Below are 16,840 nucleotides of genomic sequence, written 5' to 3'. Positions count from 1 at the left end.
TAAAGGCGCTAGAATCTGCATTGGCTGCAGCTGCATGTATGTTATGTCTAAAATGTGAGCCGATCAGCCTGAACAACACAGTACAAAAGGGGGTGGTGATGGACGGAGCATCTGAACCAATCAAACACTCACACCCAGTCAAAAGATCTGGGTTTGATCCATCACCGTTCTTTAGCCCACTCTGCCACCTCAGTACAGACATGGCTATATGCAAATCAGTCTGACCCTGTGCCTCATGGGAACAGTCCAGCCCGAACTGCCAAGCCATGCCTTCCCTGGACCGGAAACAAGCTTCCGAGGACCGGTTTCTGGCATTACAGCCGCCTTCAGCCCGGATTGCTTGAATCCAGTGGCAAAGTGAGCAAGGGACTCACGTCTGAGCATACCTTGGCTGAAGACGGCTGTAATGCCAGAAACCGGTCCTCGGAAGCTTGTTTCCGGTCCAGGGAAGGCTTGGCTTGGCAGTTCGGGCTGGACTGTTCCCATGAGGGACAGGGTCAGACTGATTTGCATATAGCCATGTCTGAACTGGGGTGGCAGAGTGGGCTAAAGAAGGGTGATGGATCAAACCCAGATCTTTTTACTGGGTGTGAGTGTTTGATTGGTTCAGATGCTCCGTCCATCACAATCCCCTTGTGGCAGGGTATGCTCAGACGTGAGTCCCTTGCTCACTTTGCCACTAGATTCAAGCAAGCCGGGCTGAAGACGGCTGGAATGCCAGAAACCGGTCATCGGAAGCTTGCTTCCGGTCCAGGGAAGACATGGCTTGGTAGTTCGGGCTGGACTGTTCCTATGAGGCACAGGGTCAGACTGATTTGCATATAGCCATGTCAGAACTGGGGTGGCAGAGTGGGCTAAAGAACGGTGATGGATTAAACCCAGATCTTTTGACTGGGTGTGAGTGTTTGATTGATTCAGATGCTCCGTCCATCACAACCCCCTTTTGTACAGCCTGAACAGCTACCTTGTTATGATAAACTTGGAGGTTTTAGCACTCACTGTGCAGACTAGGGTCACAATGTAAGTCTAGGGATGCTGAAAACAAGCCATTCTCATGTGAAGTAATTCACGCAGCCTAACTTACAACAACAGCTATGTGTAGTGTCGTGTGCGAAAAGCAGCAAAAGGTAAAGCGGCGTTTAAACTTCTAATAAGCCTATGCTAACATAGCAATGAGCGGAACAAGGTCCAGCCCTCACTACAATACTAGAAGCAAGTACTGTGGCCATGTCCTAATGCCTATGGTGATGACATTGTGCTATTGTTGCAATTCAGTCTCATGAACAATGGCAGTATGTTTAGACCTCAGCAGCAACCCTAGACACATACGAGGCTGTACCTCGTCTATACTGATCTCAGAAAGTCTACCATTAACATATGACCTACCTGAACCTCAACAGGACCCTAGTCTATAGTGGATATATGGAAACTCGGGAGGCAATGCTGGGTGGATATAGGACCTGGGCACCCTGGAGTGGACTCAAGCTGTTAAGTCCTGAGGATACCAGTGAGTGAGCTACAATGTTTAGTAAGCATGTTTGCACTCAGCAAGTCGGTTCCAAAATGCTTCTTGCTGATATGGAAAGCCTTCTCTAATTGCTGGGACGGCAGGTTATAACACTCCCAAACCATGGTTACACTTGCCTGTGCTTGAGAGAGAGGACCTCCACTGTTTACGTATACATAACTGATGCAGTGGTGTGTCAAATCAGAAAAAGAAGGGCAACTGAAAAAGTCTATGATGTAAGGACCCAAAGACGGCACATTGCATCAAACAACTGGGCATGTGATCAGGCAAGGAGTGCTGAAACTAAAGCAATGCAAGTACAAACAACGTGTACTAACTTCTAAGAACTGGAATTTGCATGCAAAACAATACATTAATACAGCCATAAGTAGAATAGGCATATGAGGTCAATGTTCTATATTCAAAGAGACAGAATAAAAACTGAATAGGAATCCCACAGTTTAACAAGCATTGGCATAGCCAATAGGTCTCGCCTTTGGGACCATATAAGTGGTTAGCCATGCAGCACACATGCTGCGAGTTCACAAACATCAGAAAGAAGACAGAGCTGGCTTTTTTCCCTACAGCATGTGTAAACCAGTCCTATCCATTACTTGAAAAAACCACACACACCGGACCAGCACGCCTGCAAGTCGTTGAAAGAAGGCACCAAAGCCTGAGATTTCTACATAGGGTATTTTATCCTTTATGGGTAAGGTCTGCACTTTTTTCATCCCAATTAAAACCCTGTACCTATCTTTTGAAGAAGGCGTGAGCTCATGGAAGCTCCTCAAACTGTTATACACACTCAAAGAGAGACCTCAATACATGCTTATAAACTCGAGATTCTTAACTTTCTTTTTTGTAGAACAGCGCAAAATTATTTTGTGCTATAACTATCAACACCCTCCCCACTAAACGGCCTTCCTCCAAGATGGCCACCTATTTCCAAATATCTCTAACTGATGACCCTGGAGCATCTGTCCTCTTTTCACCTACGCACTACAAACACAAAAGAAAGACTGCCACTCAATTTCTCACGTCAGCTTGACGTGGGGTCGGTTGCCATCTTAGAGAGAAGCGAGTCCCGTTCCAACGCAACGGCCGAGTTCCAGGGGAGTCGTAGCGAGATGGGCTCTTAGGTTTACCGGATTGGGTAATGGTGGGCCTCGCACAATTGACAAAATAAATGGCAGTTTTTTTGAGCGATTGACAGGAATTGCCTTGTAATCTTGAAAATTCGTTCACAACAGCCATTGGCGCGAATAAGCAAACGGTCTCTTCTAAGATGGCCGCAAGATGAACGTAATGCCGGAAATGTGATATTGACTGTGTGAATCTAGGTTCTGTTTTAATTTGCTGCAATATATTAGGTCCTTCTTTGAACAATTAGAGGTGTAAATGTTTAAAAAATAGTTTAGTAATTGACGCACCAATACTGTCAGGCCGGACACGTCTGACGTCACAAGCAGCTTCTCACAACAATATTTATCAAACACCTCGCTTAGTTACTTATTTGTACCTTCTTCACCGACTGCTATGTTCCCTATAAGTATCGCTGTACATAGTGAAAGTTTAGAAAACAAGCACGCGAGTGGTGCACGCGTGCCACAGCGAGTCATCTGTTTTGAATTATCGATCCTGTGTCTGGGCACGATAATTAAAAACAGATGTGGCCTGTGCGGGTAACCACAAGCAATAGGCTGTGGGCGGAGCAAAGGCGGGACATGCACCCGCCTTTGCCCATATGTGTGCTGTCTTTCTTAGAAATATGCACGCAAAGCCTAGGAGAAAAACAAAAGCACACGCACGAGCGTGTGGTGAGCTTTCTAAAGCCCAATACTAAAAGTCGAGCAAGCAGTGCATGCGCGCTGCTCTAGACTCGACCTAAAAATGACATCTAAATAACATCAGTGGTTAATAGAAATGGAATTAAAAAAAAAAGTTGTGTCTCTGAATGAAATTAAAAGGGCACAAACCACAGGCCTTTAAGCATGCAGGGTCCCAAATTAAGTATTCAAGTTTTTTCTGGGCTATAATGTGACATACACCTGGCCTGCTACTAGCAGTTCCCCATGTGTCTGAATGAAGGAGAATGAAAACACTGACAAAAGCCATATTCAGAACTTTAAGTTTTTGTTTTAGATTTCAACCTGTGTTTCAGCAATTAAAACACAGATGTATTTCCTCACTTTAGTAAACATCACTACGTTCTTCTTCATCATCATAAAATAGACATTTATGATTGTATAAACAAACTGTCAGGTTCTTGTGTTTTATTTTTAGTCTCTGAACTAGCCACCCAACCTTGCGCAGGTGGAGGTGAGGGGACAAAAGAAAACAACTGCCAATCAATATAACACAAAACCTTCCCACTTTTAACTCAGTTACCAACATAAAACTTCTTTGTTGTCCAGTTTCAGATTTGTAAACAGTGTTAACTGCTAAGAGTCCAGCTGTGCTAGTAGAGAACAGAAGGTTCACTTACTTTGTCTTTTGTGACTTGCTTCATCACCAGGAACTCTCATGTTACCCATGTACAACTGGGAGTTCTTCGGGGCCTGAGTCGGCGATTTATTATCTCATAATGAATAGCAGCCCTCCATCTGGGTCACATCATGTTGAATGTAACACCACTGCTTATGCTACATATTGGGTGACATCAGAGGTTTAGGGAGTGTATAAATTGGGAATCCAGACACCAACTGAGCTGTTGTAGTATATGATCACATTTTAAAGAACACTGCCCATTCCTCTCTTTTGGGCATGCCAGCTTAAAAAATGGGAAACTCATCTTCTCTTGGTCCAATGTCTTAAACCACTTATAGAGGGTTTCTTCCAGTCTCCGGATTGATTACAGAACGACTCTATACCCCATAAATGAGGTCTAATAGACTACATCAGGCAACATGTTACACCCTGCATCATCCTTATACTGCGATTGAGAAGTCACCACTTTTGCCTTTTTCGTTATAGATAGGGTTTCACTCGCCTCTACTTATCTGAGAGACCGCAGACTATTACCCTCCACTTTCTCACTTTTAGGTCAATCTATACCTACCTGAAGGGAGCCTCTCTAGTCATAGATGACGAAAGTGTTTCACCCCCTTTCCATTATATCCTAACACATCACGGGCAAAAAAATAATCTCACCACTGGGCACCGTTCACCCTAGCTCCACCTTCTTCTACACAACACACCAGTGGTTCAGGCCGAAATCCAGAGCCCCTTTAAACCTGGTGTCTCTCCAATGCAACTCCAGCACCTTAGCATTCCAGCAAAATTTCCACAACCGAGTCCCTCCACTTTTATACTAGCACCAGCAGTCGTCAGCACCATCTTTCTGCTGTTGTGTCATTACCAAACAGGAAGGAGGTTACTTCATTTTTCCTCCTCCACAGCACCAGAACCATGCACCAGCTATACCGATGTTTTCAAAGCACTATATTGCTTCAATCAAGAATATTTTGCAGTCTGATGAAATTAAGCTCAGCATAAGATTACTGAGGAATGCAATTTTATTCCATGCACGGTTTGTAACCCCTCCAGAACACTATACTTAAAAAGAAAAACATCACTATTTACATTTATTACAAAACCAAGGACTCCACGAGAGGTCAATGAACTCCACGGCATAAAATACATTACCCTTTAAATTCTGTAACCATATGCCTGATGGCAGACCTTCCGTCTCTGATATGAATGGCTTAAATCAGTAGAACTACATGCTGACTTAAGTGCCTTTAACAACATAGCCTTAGCCTTACATGATATGAATGATCACTAAACTTACATCCATCTTAATGCACACGTTTCTTACCTTTAGTCCCTCTTATGATGTGTATGCTCTCCCCAGCACTGATCCTAGCCTGCACGTCAGTAGAGGTGTTTGCTCCAGGAATCACAATATCTATTGGGTGGAGGAAGGACAGATTTGGTAAGCAGTTGATATTACTAACAGGAATAAGGCATAGTTTGTTTTTCAGATCTAGATGTTTAACTCACCTGTAGTGGTGACAATCTTTTGTACCAGCACTCCAGCCCGCTGCAGGTAGTTAACTGGGAAGTTGAGAGATTGCCCCGATACACTGACATGACCTCCTGGGACATGCCGCGGTAGCATGGGGATAGGGGTGGACTGCAAAGGTCGTACGCTGGCCACTGGCTTGTCATCCAGTTGCCGCCTGTAAAAATAGAAAAACAATAGGCATGGTCAGCAAAACCTAAGCAGTTATTAATTGGATTACTGAAAAATCAGTTCTTCTGCCACCCCCTCACACTTTACTACTAAAATAAAACTTAAAGGGGAGCAAATGCACGGTCAGAGTCAATGGTGAGATAACTAGTTAACTGGTTGTCTATAATTACAAAGAAGGTGCCAAGTGGTTTCAAGGTGGCTTTGATATTGGGGATGAGGCGTTGAAGGCTATTAGTCACTGCTGCTGTGGTTAGAAATACATCGCCATCACAACCACATTGTCTATGGTAAAGGTAATATATCCAATTTTGTAATCATAATTGGCTTTTCTTATCTAACCCTACACTAATATGTAATGTTACCTCAACTTAACCCTTATTCTGACTTCACAATCGTTTATTTCAATGTTTGTTACTATTATTTTCATTTTACTCATCCAAACCTATGTTTAATTGTAACCCTTTAACCTTTTTATTTAACTTGGTAAACGTTCTTAATTTTTCCTTACATAAACAATAATTCTAGTGTTTTTTCAGTAAAATTAATTTTATGAAACTACATGAAAAATAGGAGCTGGACTAATTACATTTTAGTTTACTCCTCTGGTTCATAAACTATTAAAAAAAAACTATATATATATATATATATATACACATATATATATATATACATATATATATATATATGTATATGTATATCTATAAAAAGACACACATATACACTTTAAAAAAAACATTTGGTTAGCCCAAGTTGTTCAATTTTTCTTCAATTTAGCATTTACTCATAGCATATTACGTTTATTTTGACATTTAGGTTTTGCCCAGAGTCATTTCCCCCCAATTTTTCACACAGTCTTACAGATAGTATGTTTGACTGACGTTCTGCCACTCAGTGAGGATTAATTTACGATTCAGCAGGTTGTTTTGCTTTGAAGTCTGCGTTTACTGTACAAAGGGTTTTCTTCCTGGAGCTAATAACATCTTGCCAGTCAAAGGTGGGCTTGAGTTGAAAATTAGTTTTTTCATCAACTTAAATAGGCCAGCCTAGGCATAACACTAAGATCAGCACATGACACACAGATATTCATGACCATGACATGTGAGCCATAATGCTAAGAGGAGGTCTATACCAACGAGAAGAAGGTATTCAAGCAAGGCAATATCCTTTTCTACAAATTAGGAAAGGAAGCACAGTCGGGATTGGTAGTGCAATGAAGAAAATCTAATTTAAAGTCAGATTATAAAGTTTTAGCATTGTGTTGGTTTATGGAATGGTCTAGTCGACGGAGGCCTATAATCTATGGTCCAAAGATTCTCCTGGTGCCTCCCATAACACATCTGCTGTTTTAAGACCATCATGTAACTAGCCGAAGATCTAGGTATCACTCCCGTTTACAAACAAGAGTCTGGCCATAGGAGCAACAAACATAGTAAGAAGACTAGAGTATCGTACTTTGGGGAACTCCAAAGGTCAATATTCTCACTCTGGTATTAAAAGGAGAGATGGTGGATTTTGTGATTTTGGTACTGAAGAAACGATTATTGAATTTTTGCTTGAAAGTCATCAAGTGCAGAAAGCAAAGATCAATGATGAGACAAACCTTTTGAACTACAAAGTATAACAAATACACTTCATAATTAAGAATGTTGAGATAAATGGAATTCAAGAACAGTTTTTTCTAGAAATATCAAGAACCTAATTTCTCAGGAAGTAAGTCATAACAATGGGAAAGAGCTGAAATTTTAGGAGCTACAGAATTTAAATGACATACATTTTCCAGTACACAAACAAATCCCAAGTCCATGAGTACAAATGAATATATCAATCAATCAATCAATCAATCAATCACTGCATTTCCAAAGCGCGCTACATACCCGTGAGGGAACTGTGGCGAGGTCGAGGTTGGCTGAACGGAGGCTTCGGGTGGGGGTGTGGAAGCTGAGTCGGTTGTTGAGGTATGTAGGTCCGGTGTTGTGTAGTGCTTTGTGTGCGTGGATGAGGAGTTTGAAGGTGATCCTCTTGTTGACGGGGAGCCAGTGCAGGCCTCTCAGGTGGGGTGTGATGTGGCTGCTTCGGGGAACGTCGAGGATTAGTCGAGCCGAGGTGTTCTGGATTCGTTGTAGTCGTCTCAGGAGCTTGGTTGTTGTTCCTGAGTAAAGGGCGTTCCCGTAGTCGAGTCTGCTGGTGATGAGGGCCCGGGTGACGTTTTTTCTCGTGTCGGGGGGATACATTTGAAGATCATGCGGAGCATTCGGAGGGTGTTGAAGCAGGACGCGGAGACGGCGTTGACTAGCCTGGTCATGGAGAGGGTGGAGTCGAGGATGACCCCCAGGTTGCATGCGTGGTCTGTGGGTTCCGGGGCTGTGCCTAGCGATGTGGGCCACCAAGAGTCGTCCCAGGCTGATGGGGTGGGTCCGAGAAGGAGGACCTCCGTCTTGTCTGAATTCAGCTTCACTCTGCTGTCCTTCATCCAGTCGGCTACGGCCTTCATTCCTCTGTGAAGGTTGGATTTGGTGGTGTGGGGGTCGTCGGCGTAGGAGAGGATGTTGAGGTTATGTTGTCGTGCGACGTGGCCGAGCGGTGCCATGTAGATATTGAACAGCGTCGGGCTGAGGGAGGATGCCTGTGGGACGCCTCAGATGATCTCGGTGGTTTTTGAGCAGAAGGGTGGGAGGCGGACGCTCTGGGTTCTGCCGGAGAGTAAAGATGTGGTCCAGGCCAGGGCAGGGCCAGGGCCTTCTCTTGAATTCCGGCGTCATGCTTCCAGCTTTCCGGCAAGGTGGCTGTCTGGTGTTTGGTCGTGGAGCCATTTCTTCTCCAGCTTCCGACAGGTGCGCTTGGAGATCCGGAGGACTTCGGGGAACCAGGCGGCTTTCTTGTTGGTGTGGTTGGTTGTGGACCTTGGTGTTCTGCGCATCTGGGGAGAGGTTAAAAATCACTGGACATAGAGGTGCCTCTCAGTAGCCTGATCACACACTTTTTAATTACATCTAGGAATGATCGTCTATACACTAGACCTGGAGGCAAGCGTTTTACCGGCATTATTAGAGTGGAAGGAAAAGTTACTTGCCTGTAATACTAGTTTTTTTATCATGGGTATTCTTTCGCAATCCATAAAGTTTTATACTTTTCTAAAACAACCTGTTTCCCAGATAAAACATTTTTGTATAGTCAAAATGTTTCATTAAGTTTTCAGCAAAGATTAAATAAAGCAAACAAATCAGCAATGTAGAAAAAAAATTGTGCACTCTATGAATTACACCCCTAAGTAAAACAAGTGCATTTAGAACATAGTTGAAGCAATCTTAGGTAAAGTCTGATACAGGTTCAGAACACACTAAAAATGGTCAACAATTACACCAATGTATCATAGCAAATGAGTGGAATGAGCCGTACAATAAAAAAGGGATTATGTTTATCATCAGGAACCACTTAAGTAGCAGTGTATATGAAAGCAAATGAAATACCCCTTAAAGAATAAAGACAAATGAATACAAAAAATACAAAATAACAAGTTACTTAAATTTAGTAAGGCTCTTATTAGAGGATTCTCCATCTAAAAGCAGATTAATGTTATGTTATGTTATGTTATAAAAGCTTTTCTATAGCGCACGGCTACTCCCAGGAGTGTCCCGGCGCTTTGGCAAAAAGAAAAGTCAAAAGAAAAATACATAACACAATGCACTGCACGGGTGGCAAAGATTTTACTGGGCGAAAAGCCCCGTCTTCAGGTCTTTTCGAAAGGCAAGCAGGTTAGACGAAGTTCGCAGAGCAATAGGGAGCTCATTCAAACAGCAAGGGGCCAGAAAACGGAAAGAGCGACCTCCAGTACGAGCACGCTTAATTATGGGGACAATAGCTTTGGCTAGTCGTGCAGACCTCAAGGCCCTCATTGGAACATAAAAAGCCATCCATTTCCGGAGATACTTAGGGCCGATGTGATGAAGGGCTTTGTAGGCCAGAGTCATGATCTTAAAAGTGACTCTCTTGGCAATTGGAAGCCAATGAAGTTTCTCAAGCAACTCTGACGCACGAGCCCTTCGCGGCAGTCCAAAGATGGCTCTGGCGGCCGAGTTTTGCACGACTTGCAAACGAGCTAAGAGATATTTAGGGAGGCCTAGGTAGAGGGCATTCGCATAGTCAAGCCGCGAACCTATCAGGGCTTGAACTATAATTTTTTTGTGTTGAAGGGAAATTAGTGGGAGGAATTTCCGCAGCATCTTCAAGATGCCAAAACACTTTCCAGTCAGCCCTATAACCTGGGGTCTGAAAGAGAGATTTACATTGCATAGGATGCCCAGATTTTTGGCTTTTTGCGAAGTTTCCCCAGGCGGTGCCATATCCCGCGGCCACCAGGACCTCCACTCGGGATTAGGCGGACTTCCAAAGAAAAGCAGCTCCGACTTATCCGAGTTGCATTTCAGGCTATGACTCTGAAACCACTCAAACACGGCTTCTAAACACTCCCTAATCTGATTGCTGTCAAGATCTTCACCCTTGTTACACATGAAAAGTAGCTGGGTGTCATCAGCATAGGATATGATCTGGGCACCAAAAGATTCCGCTACCTCCGCCAGAGGAGCCATATAGATATTAAACAGGGTGGGGCTCAGAATGGACCCTTGTGGAACCCCTACCTCCAGCGGAGGCATTTCAGCGGAAAACGGGGGTGCCCAGACCACTTGACGGCGGTTGGTAAGAAATGACTTAAACCATTCCAACACCGTCCCCCGCAGACCAATCTCCCATAATCTTGAAAGGAGACCAACATGGGGGACGGTGTCGAAAGCCGCCGACAAGTCCAACATGACCAGAATAGCTTTCCCTCCACCATCCAGAGTCTCTCGAATGGCATCAGTTATCTCTAGCAAGGCTGTCTCCGTGCTGTAATTCGCACGGAAACCTGATTGAGAGTCGTGTAACAAGTTGTTGTTCTCTATGAAGCTGGCAATAGAGAAGTGCACGTGTTTCTCAATCACCTTAGCCATGGCTGGAAGAAGGGAGATTGGTCTATAATTCGCGTGAACAAGGGGGTCTGACGTTGTTTTTTTTAACAGCGGCAGAATTAGGGCGTGCTTCCAGGCCGAAGGTACCTCACCGGATGTAAGGGAGGCATTGAGCAGTGGGTTAAGCAAGGTGTTAATTGCCGGGGCAACCCTTCCAAGGCAGGTAGCAGGACAAGGGTCCAGCGGCGAACCTGATTTTAATCGGGTTAGAAGTGCAAGGGAAGAGGCCAAAGATATAGCCGGGAAGTCCGTGAGCATCGGTCCTGATTCCTTTAAAAGTGAAGGCATAGGGCTCGAATGACAAGCTCTAGCGCTAAGGCCTGTACTAGGAAAGGAATCTTGGATGAGCTTGATTTTATTAACAAAGAATTCACTAAGTTGGCAGATCCAAGCTTCCGTGTGAGAATGATTAGGAAAGCTTGCAGCAGGGGAAACAAATTCCTGAACAATTCTAAAAATGTCTTTACTCCTGCTGTCTGCTACGTCAATTCTGTGTTCAAGATAGATTTTTTTTGCATCCAAGATTTGCTTGTGGTAGAGGCGAATTTGTTCCCTGTATTTGATTTTATCTTCAGGATCATACCGGCGCCTCCAAACTCTTTCTGCCCTCTTACAGTCCTGGCGCAGCTTGCCAAGGAGAGGAGTGAACCAGGGGGCCGAGATATGTCTGCTCTCCGGTTTACCTGTCTTACCAGGGGCTAATTCCTCAAACCTAATTTCAAGCCATTTCTGGACCGATTCTATATCTTGCTCCAGGTCCCCTGATAGGGGGCAGGGGTGTTGACCAAGAGCGGCCGAAAACATTTCTGCCGTAACTCGATGAAAAGGCCGCGACTGCCTCTTGGTGTCTTCCGCTCCTCTAACATTGGACACGGCCATGATTGAGATGCGAAAATCTATCAAAAAATGGTCTGACCAGAGAACAGAACGCGGTGGGGAAACCTCTAAAGACCCGGTGGAAAAGATCTGATCGATCGTGTGGCCTTTAGAATGCGTCGGGCTACGAATGAAAGGGGACAGGCCAAGCGGACAAACTATATCAAGGAGCTTAATGGTATCAGGGTCAGCAGTGTTGTCCATGTGGAGATTAAAGTCTCCCAATAGGAGACAATGCTCAGATCTCAAACACATTACAGAGAGTGCCGCCTGTAGGTCCTCAAAAAACGAGCCCAGGGGGCCAGGTGCTCTGTAAATAATAATCCCTGTACAAGTATGACGGGAGGATAATTTAAGAGTGAAGCCCAAGGCTTCACTACCCTTGATGTTATCCACAGGGAAAGTTGAACAGGACAGACTCTTGTTGGCAATTAATGCCACCCCACCACCACGACCCACCACTCTGTCCTTCCTATAGATGGTATAGTTAGGGGGGACTGCAGTGGCAATGTCAGGGCCAGAGCATTCATTAAGCCAGGTCTCCGTCAAAAACAAACAGGAAGTTTTTGAGTCCGATATCAAATTCCAAATGTCGGTAGCATGCTTACCAAGAGATCTGGTATTAAGCAGATGACAAAGTGAGGTGACGGGGGTACGGGCAAAACAACTTGCTGCCTCGGCATAGCCCAGCCACACTCAGCACAGCCCTTCCTAAGCGAGCGACCACCAGGAAAAACATGATGACATAAAGAGAAAGATCCACGTAGCGCTGAAAGCTCAGTGGAAGAGTAGGAAAACATCATTACTACTGAGATGACTTGACCATCAAACGGCCGACTACAAGCTCTCACAAAAATCCCGCGCTTACCTCGTCGGCTTCCGAGACGCGGCGACTCAGGCGCAGAGAGGGCGCTTTCGCTGCGCGTTGCGAGCGTAGCTTTAAATAGGCAAGTCCCAGTGTCCCTGAGTGCTAGAACGCTCAGAGATGGCGCCCACAGTTCCACTCCCTCACTAAGATGGCGCTCACTGCCCCCTGCCTCCCCGAAGACCGGACCCGCTAAATAGCGGTGGGGTAAGACAATTAACGTGCAGGTGAGTGGCCAGAAGACCCTGTACTAAAATCAGGGGGAAATATAAACAATATTACATAAAATAAAAAACGGGATTTTAAAAACAGCTTCAAGCTATCCTCAGATGCCAGAGTGATTAGAGAGAACTTTAAAGCAATGCTTCTGACCAGATAGATGGTTCAGTGCCCCTCCACTGTGACAGCAGAAGTGACTGAGCAGAGTTGCATATAAATTACACTGCCCTGCACGCTTCTTACTACTTCTTCATCTGTATCCTCACATGCAGAGCACTTCAGACAATTTGCCTGTGACAATGAGCCATAATCTAATTTCGGACCTTATGATGTTCAGGAGTCTACACCACAAAATGGGCCAGTGGGAGGGCAGTGTCGAATCTGCGTTAGATTAAGTATCCACCAGAAAAAGTTAGTGGCAGAGGCGTTGAGGACCAACTCAGTGAGTTCTGTGACAATTTATGGTCCAGAAAAGTTTGACTATGATATTGCTGCTTATCAAGCCAGCTTCCACCATTTTGTGCATGAAGGCATGGGTTCAGTGTTCAAATGCACTCAATGTAATTCGTAGAGGAAGGAAACCAAAGTAGCTGTACTCACAGTTATGCATGTAAACAGTTAATGTTAATGTTATGGGTGTCTTATATAGCGCTCGGCTACTCCATGGAGTGTCCCGGCACTTTTTTCTAACCCACGACAGACTACAGAGAGCAGGCAAAAAAGGAGAAGAAAAAGACAGGTTACTGTCCATACAGCCATGTCTTCAAACCCTTTCTAAAGGCCAGCAGACTCGAAGTACAGCTGAGTGACAGAGGGAGGCCATTCTATAGCTGGGGAGCCAAGCATTTAAAAGAGCGTCCCCCAATCCTAGCTTTCTTAACAGTAGGGACAGTGGCCAGACAAAGGGATTCCGACCTAAGGGATCTAGTAGGTCGGTAGAAGGCCAGACGTTTCTGAATATATTCAGCTCCCATAGCATTGAGTGCCTTATGTGCCAGTGTCAGTGTTTTAAAAACAATCCGCTTGCGAATAGGCAACCAATGTAAGGAGTGTAAAAGATCCGAAGCTCTAGCTCGGTGGGGGAGGCAAAAAATCGCCCGTGCTGCCGAGTTTTGGACCACCTGAAGTCTTTGAAGTAAATAATCCGGGAGACCTAAATATAAAACATTAGAATAGTCCAGCCTAGAACAAATAAGAGCCTGGACAGTAGTTTTCCTATGCACTATTGGGAGCAGGGGGAGAAACTTGCGTAGCATTTTGAGCAGGCCGTAGCAAGTGCCAGTCGGACCAGGATCTGGGACTTGAGTGACAGGCCACTGTCAATTTTGATCCCCAGGTTCTTAGCAACTAGAGAGGAAGACGCAGGAGGGAACATGTTAATAGGCCACCAATCCTGCCAACTCGGATCAGCCTGACACCTGAAGAAAAGCACCTCTGACTTATCAGGGTTGCACTTGAGGCTGCTTCGTTGAAACCATTCGAAAACAGTTGACACTTCTCCATTTTTGCATTGTTATCCCTTTCAAATTTTGAGGTCTCGCCTGGCGTTAGCAGCACACATGCGCTGCTCTTACCATTGCGAGTGCCTTTTAGAATCGATATGATTCCAGAAGAACATTTGAAGCCCCGCCCCTTTTTCCATTGGCACACGTCATCGTTTATGGTAAACGATGGCGCGCGATTGGAAAGCGGGTTTCTTGTCCACTTGTAGGACGGTCCATGTGGACAGGCCGACCCCATCTTTATTTTTTTCGTTTAAGTTTTGTGTCCGCGGCCGCGCGCGCTGGGACAATCTGTTTTTTTTGCGTTTGCGCTTGTTTAATATTAGTCAGTGGGCATGCAAACCTCTACTCAAAAAGCCTTCCTTAGACCCCACTATCACGGCCAACTACAGACCCATTGCATGCCTTCCCTTTCCCGCTAAAATCGTAGAGGCCATTATGAACCAGCAGCTCTCAGAGTTCATTGAACAACACGAACTCTTGGATGATACGCAATTCGGTTTCCGGAGGGGACCCGGAACCGAAACAGCGCTGATAAAGGCCTCCGATGAAATTAGAGAAATTTTGGATTTGGGAGGAGCAGCAGTGCTCATTCTGTTGGATCTCTCGGCGGCTTTCGACACGGTCGACCATGCTATCTTGGTCGACCGTGTCGCAGCCCTGGGGATCAACCATCTGGCCAAAGATCTCATAGTTTCTTTTCTAGCTAACCGCAAACAGGCAGTTAAATTGGGCAATTATTACTCATCGACTTCTAAACTGCCATGCGGGGTCCCCCAAGGATCGTCGCTAAGTCCTGCGCTTTTTAACATTTATGTCGCAGACTTGGCAAGGGTCATAAAATCTCATGGGATGCGTTTAACTACCTACGCTGATGACACCCAACTTGTGCTGGCGGTGCATAAAAACGGACCAACAGTGGCTGCTAAGTTTCAGGAGGGGATACTAGAGATACAAGCATGGATGCATAGTAATTGCCTAAAACTGAATGCGGAGAAAACGGAGGTTATGACCTTTGGTAACATCTCTCCGGAATGGTCCCTGACTCAGATGGGTCCTCTTCCGGTCCCAGTCGCAAAGGTCAGGAATCTTGGAGTGATCTTTGATCAACAACTATCATTCAAACATCATGTAAACAAGGTTGTCTCAGCTGCCTTCTTTACGCTGAAAAAGATCAAAAAACTGCTACCGTACTTACCAGCATCAGCTGGAAAAAACCCTAATTTCCACCTTGGTGTTTTCCAAGCTTGATTACGGAAATGTCCTCTTTTTCAACACTCATAAATATATTCTGAACAAGCTCCAATCTGTTCAAAATATGGCAGCCAGAATCCTTCTCAACATGCCAAGGCGCCAGTCCACCTCGGCAGCTATACGCCATCTTCATTGGCTAAGAGTGGAGAGCAGGATCAAATTTAAGGCCTTATGCATTGCCTATAAGGCCATTCATCATACTGGCCCAAAGTTTTTAAAGGAGGCATTTCAGGTACATACCCCTATAAGGAACCTAAGATCAGCAGCTAGTTGTCTACTATCTGTTCCCCGAACAAGAACTGCCACCTGGGGAGACAGACGATTCTTGGTAGCAACTCCTAGATTGTGGAATTCTCTCCCTTCTCATATCAAAACTGCCCCCACTCTCATCTGTTTCCGTAAGGCCTTGAAGACCTGGCTCTTCATCCAATAAGTTTGTGTGCTGATTACCGTATCCTAGAGTATCTTCTGCGCCTAGACACCCTCGGGTATTAGCTGCGCAATAAAAAATCCTATCAATAAATAAATAAATAAATGCACTATGGGTGTGCTTTAAATAGCAGACCCTCCCCGATTGGATGTAAGTAATACACTCGCAGGGTAGGTTGCTCCTCTCTGCAGATTGCTTGCCTCCCATAATTGTGCGAGTGCTGCGGGAGCCAGTGCCAGTGGCTGGAGATGGGTCAGAGTCCCAGTGACACGGGCAAGTACTCAAGACAGAATTAATAAATAGATTTTGATCTAGTCATTTAATGACAGCTGTTTTCCTTGCAAAATGGTGGTCGGGCACGCCGCACTTTTGAGGCTCTTGCGGCACCCATTTCTCAAACAGCGCACTTGACTTGTTTTAAAAGCCAATTTTCTAATTGTCACACTTTAAAGACGAAAAGCTTAAAATATTGTCCACCCAGGCAGAAGAAACTTTCATGCTCATGCACGAAGCTTGGAGTGGCACCTTTGTCTTTACTAGGGTCTCAGCCCTTTTCTGTTTACCAAACCCGGAAGTGGCAGGTTAAAACTCCCAGGATCGGGGAACAGAGGGATGTTATCGCCAAGTGTTTGCCTTTGTTTGCTTACTGACTGTCAAGTGACAGTGGCAAAAAAATTTCTATAGGCCTGCAGCGCGATGCCCCTTCCATGTGGTGTGCGACCTCCCAACTGCACGGGACAATGTAATTTATTTTAAGTATTTCTCTCGTCTCTCTTCCTTCTCTCTTCTCTCCTTCCTCTTATATCTTCGTCTCTTGTTTACTTCTAGTGTATTCCGGTCTATGTATTTGCGTTGAACTCTGCCTAATTTTGCCTAATTTTGCTTGATTAGTTTTAACCTGCACATATCAATATTGTATGTACATACCAGCAGCATTATAGTCCTTACTAGTGACAAATATTATATGCAGCAACTGCTTAGTT

The 16,840-nt window shown here is 44.8% G+C and overlaps 1 protein-coding gene across 2 annotated transcripts in view; it reads right to left on the bottom strand.

Moving 5' to 3' along the window:
• RAD54L2 (RAD54 like 2) overlaps nucleotides 1–16,840 on the bottom strand; it is a 796,737-nt gene that overhangs the window by 59,517 nt on the left and 720,380 nt on the right. For both annotated transcript variants that reach the window (XM_078661273.1, XM_078661274.1), the window contains exons 19-20: nucleotides 5,513–5,691; nucleotides 5,328–5,417 (exon numbers count right to left, since the gene is read on the bottom strand). In XM_078661273.1, the coding sequence (XP_078517399.1) occupies nucleotides 5,328–5,417; nucleotides 5,513–5,691 (269 nt within the window). The remainder of the gene's footprint in view (nucleotides 1–5,327; nucleotides 5,418–5,512; nucleotides 5,692–16,840) is intronic.

This window comes from Lissotriton helveticus, chromosome 9, assembly GCF_964261635.1.
Source record: "Lissotriton helveticus chromosome 9, aLisHel1.1, whole genome shotgun sequence".
Lineage (NCBI taxonomy): Eukaryota > Metazoa > Chordata > Amphibia > Caudata > Salamandridae > Lissotriton > Lissotriton helveticus.
This window is presented reverse-complemented; position numbering and strand designations above follow the sequence as displayed.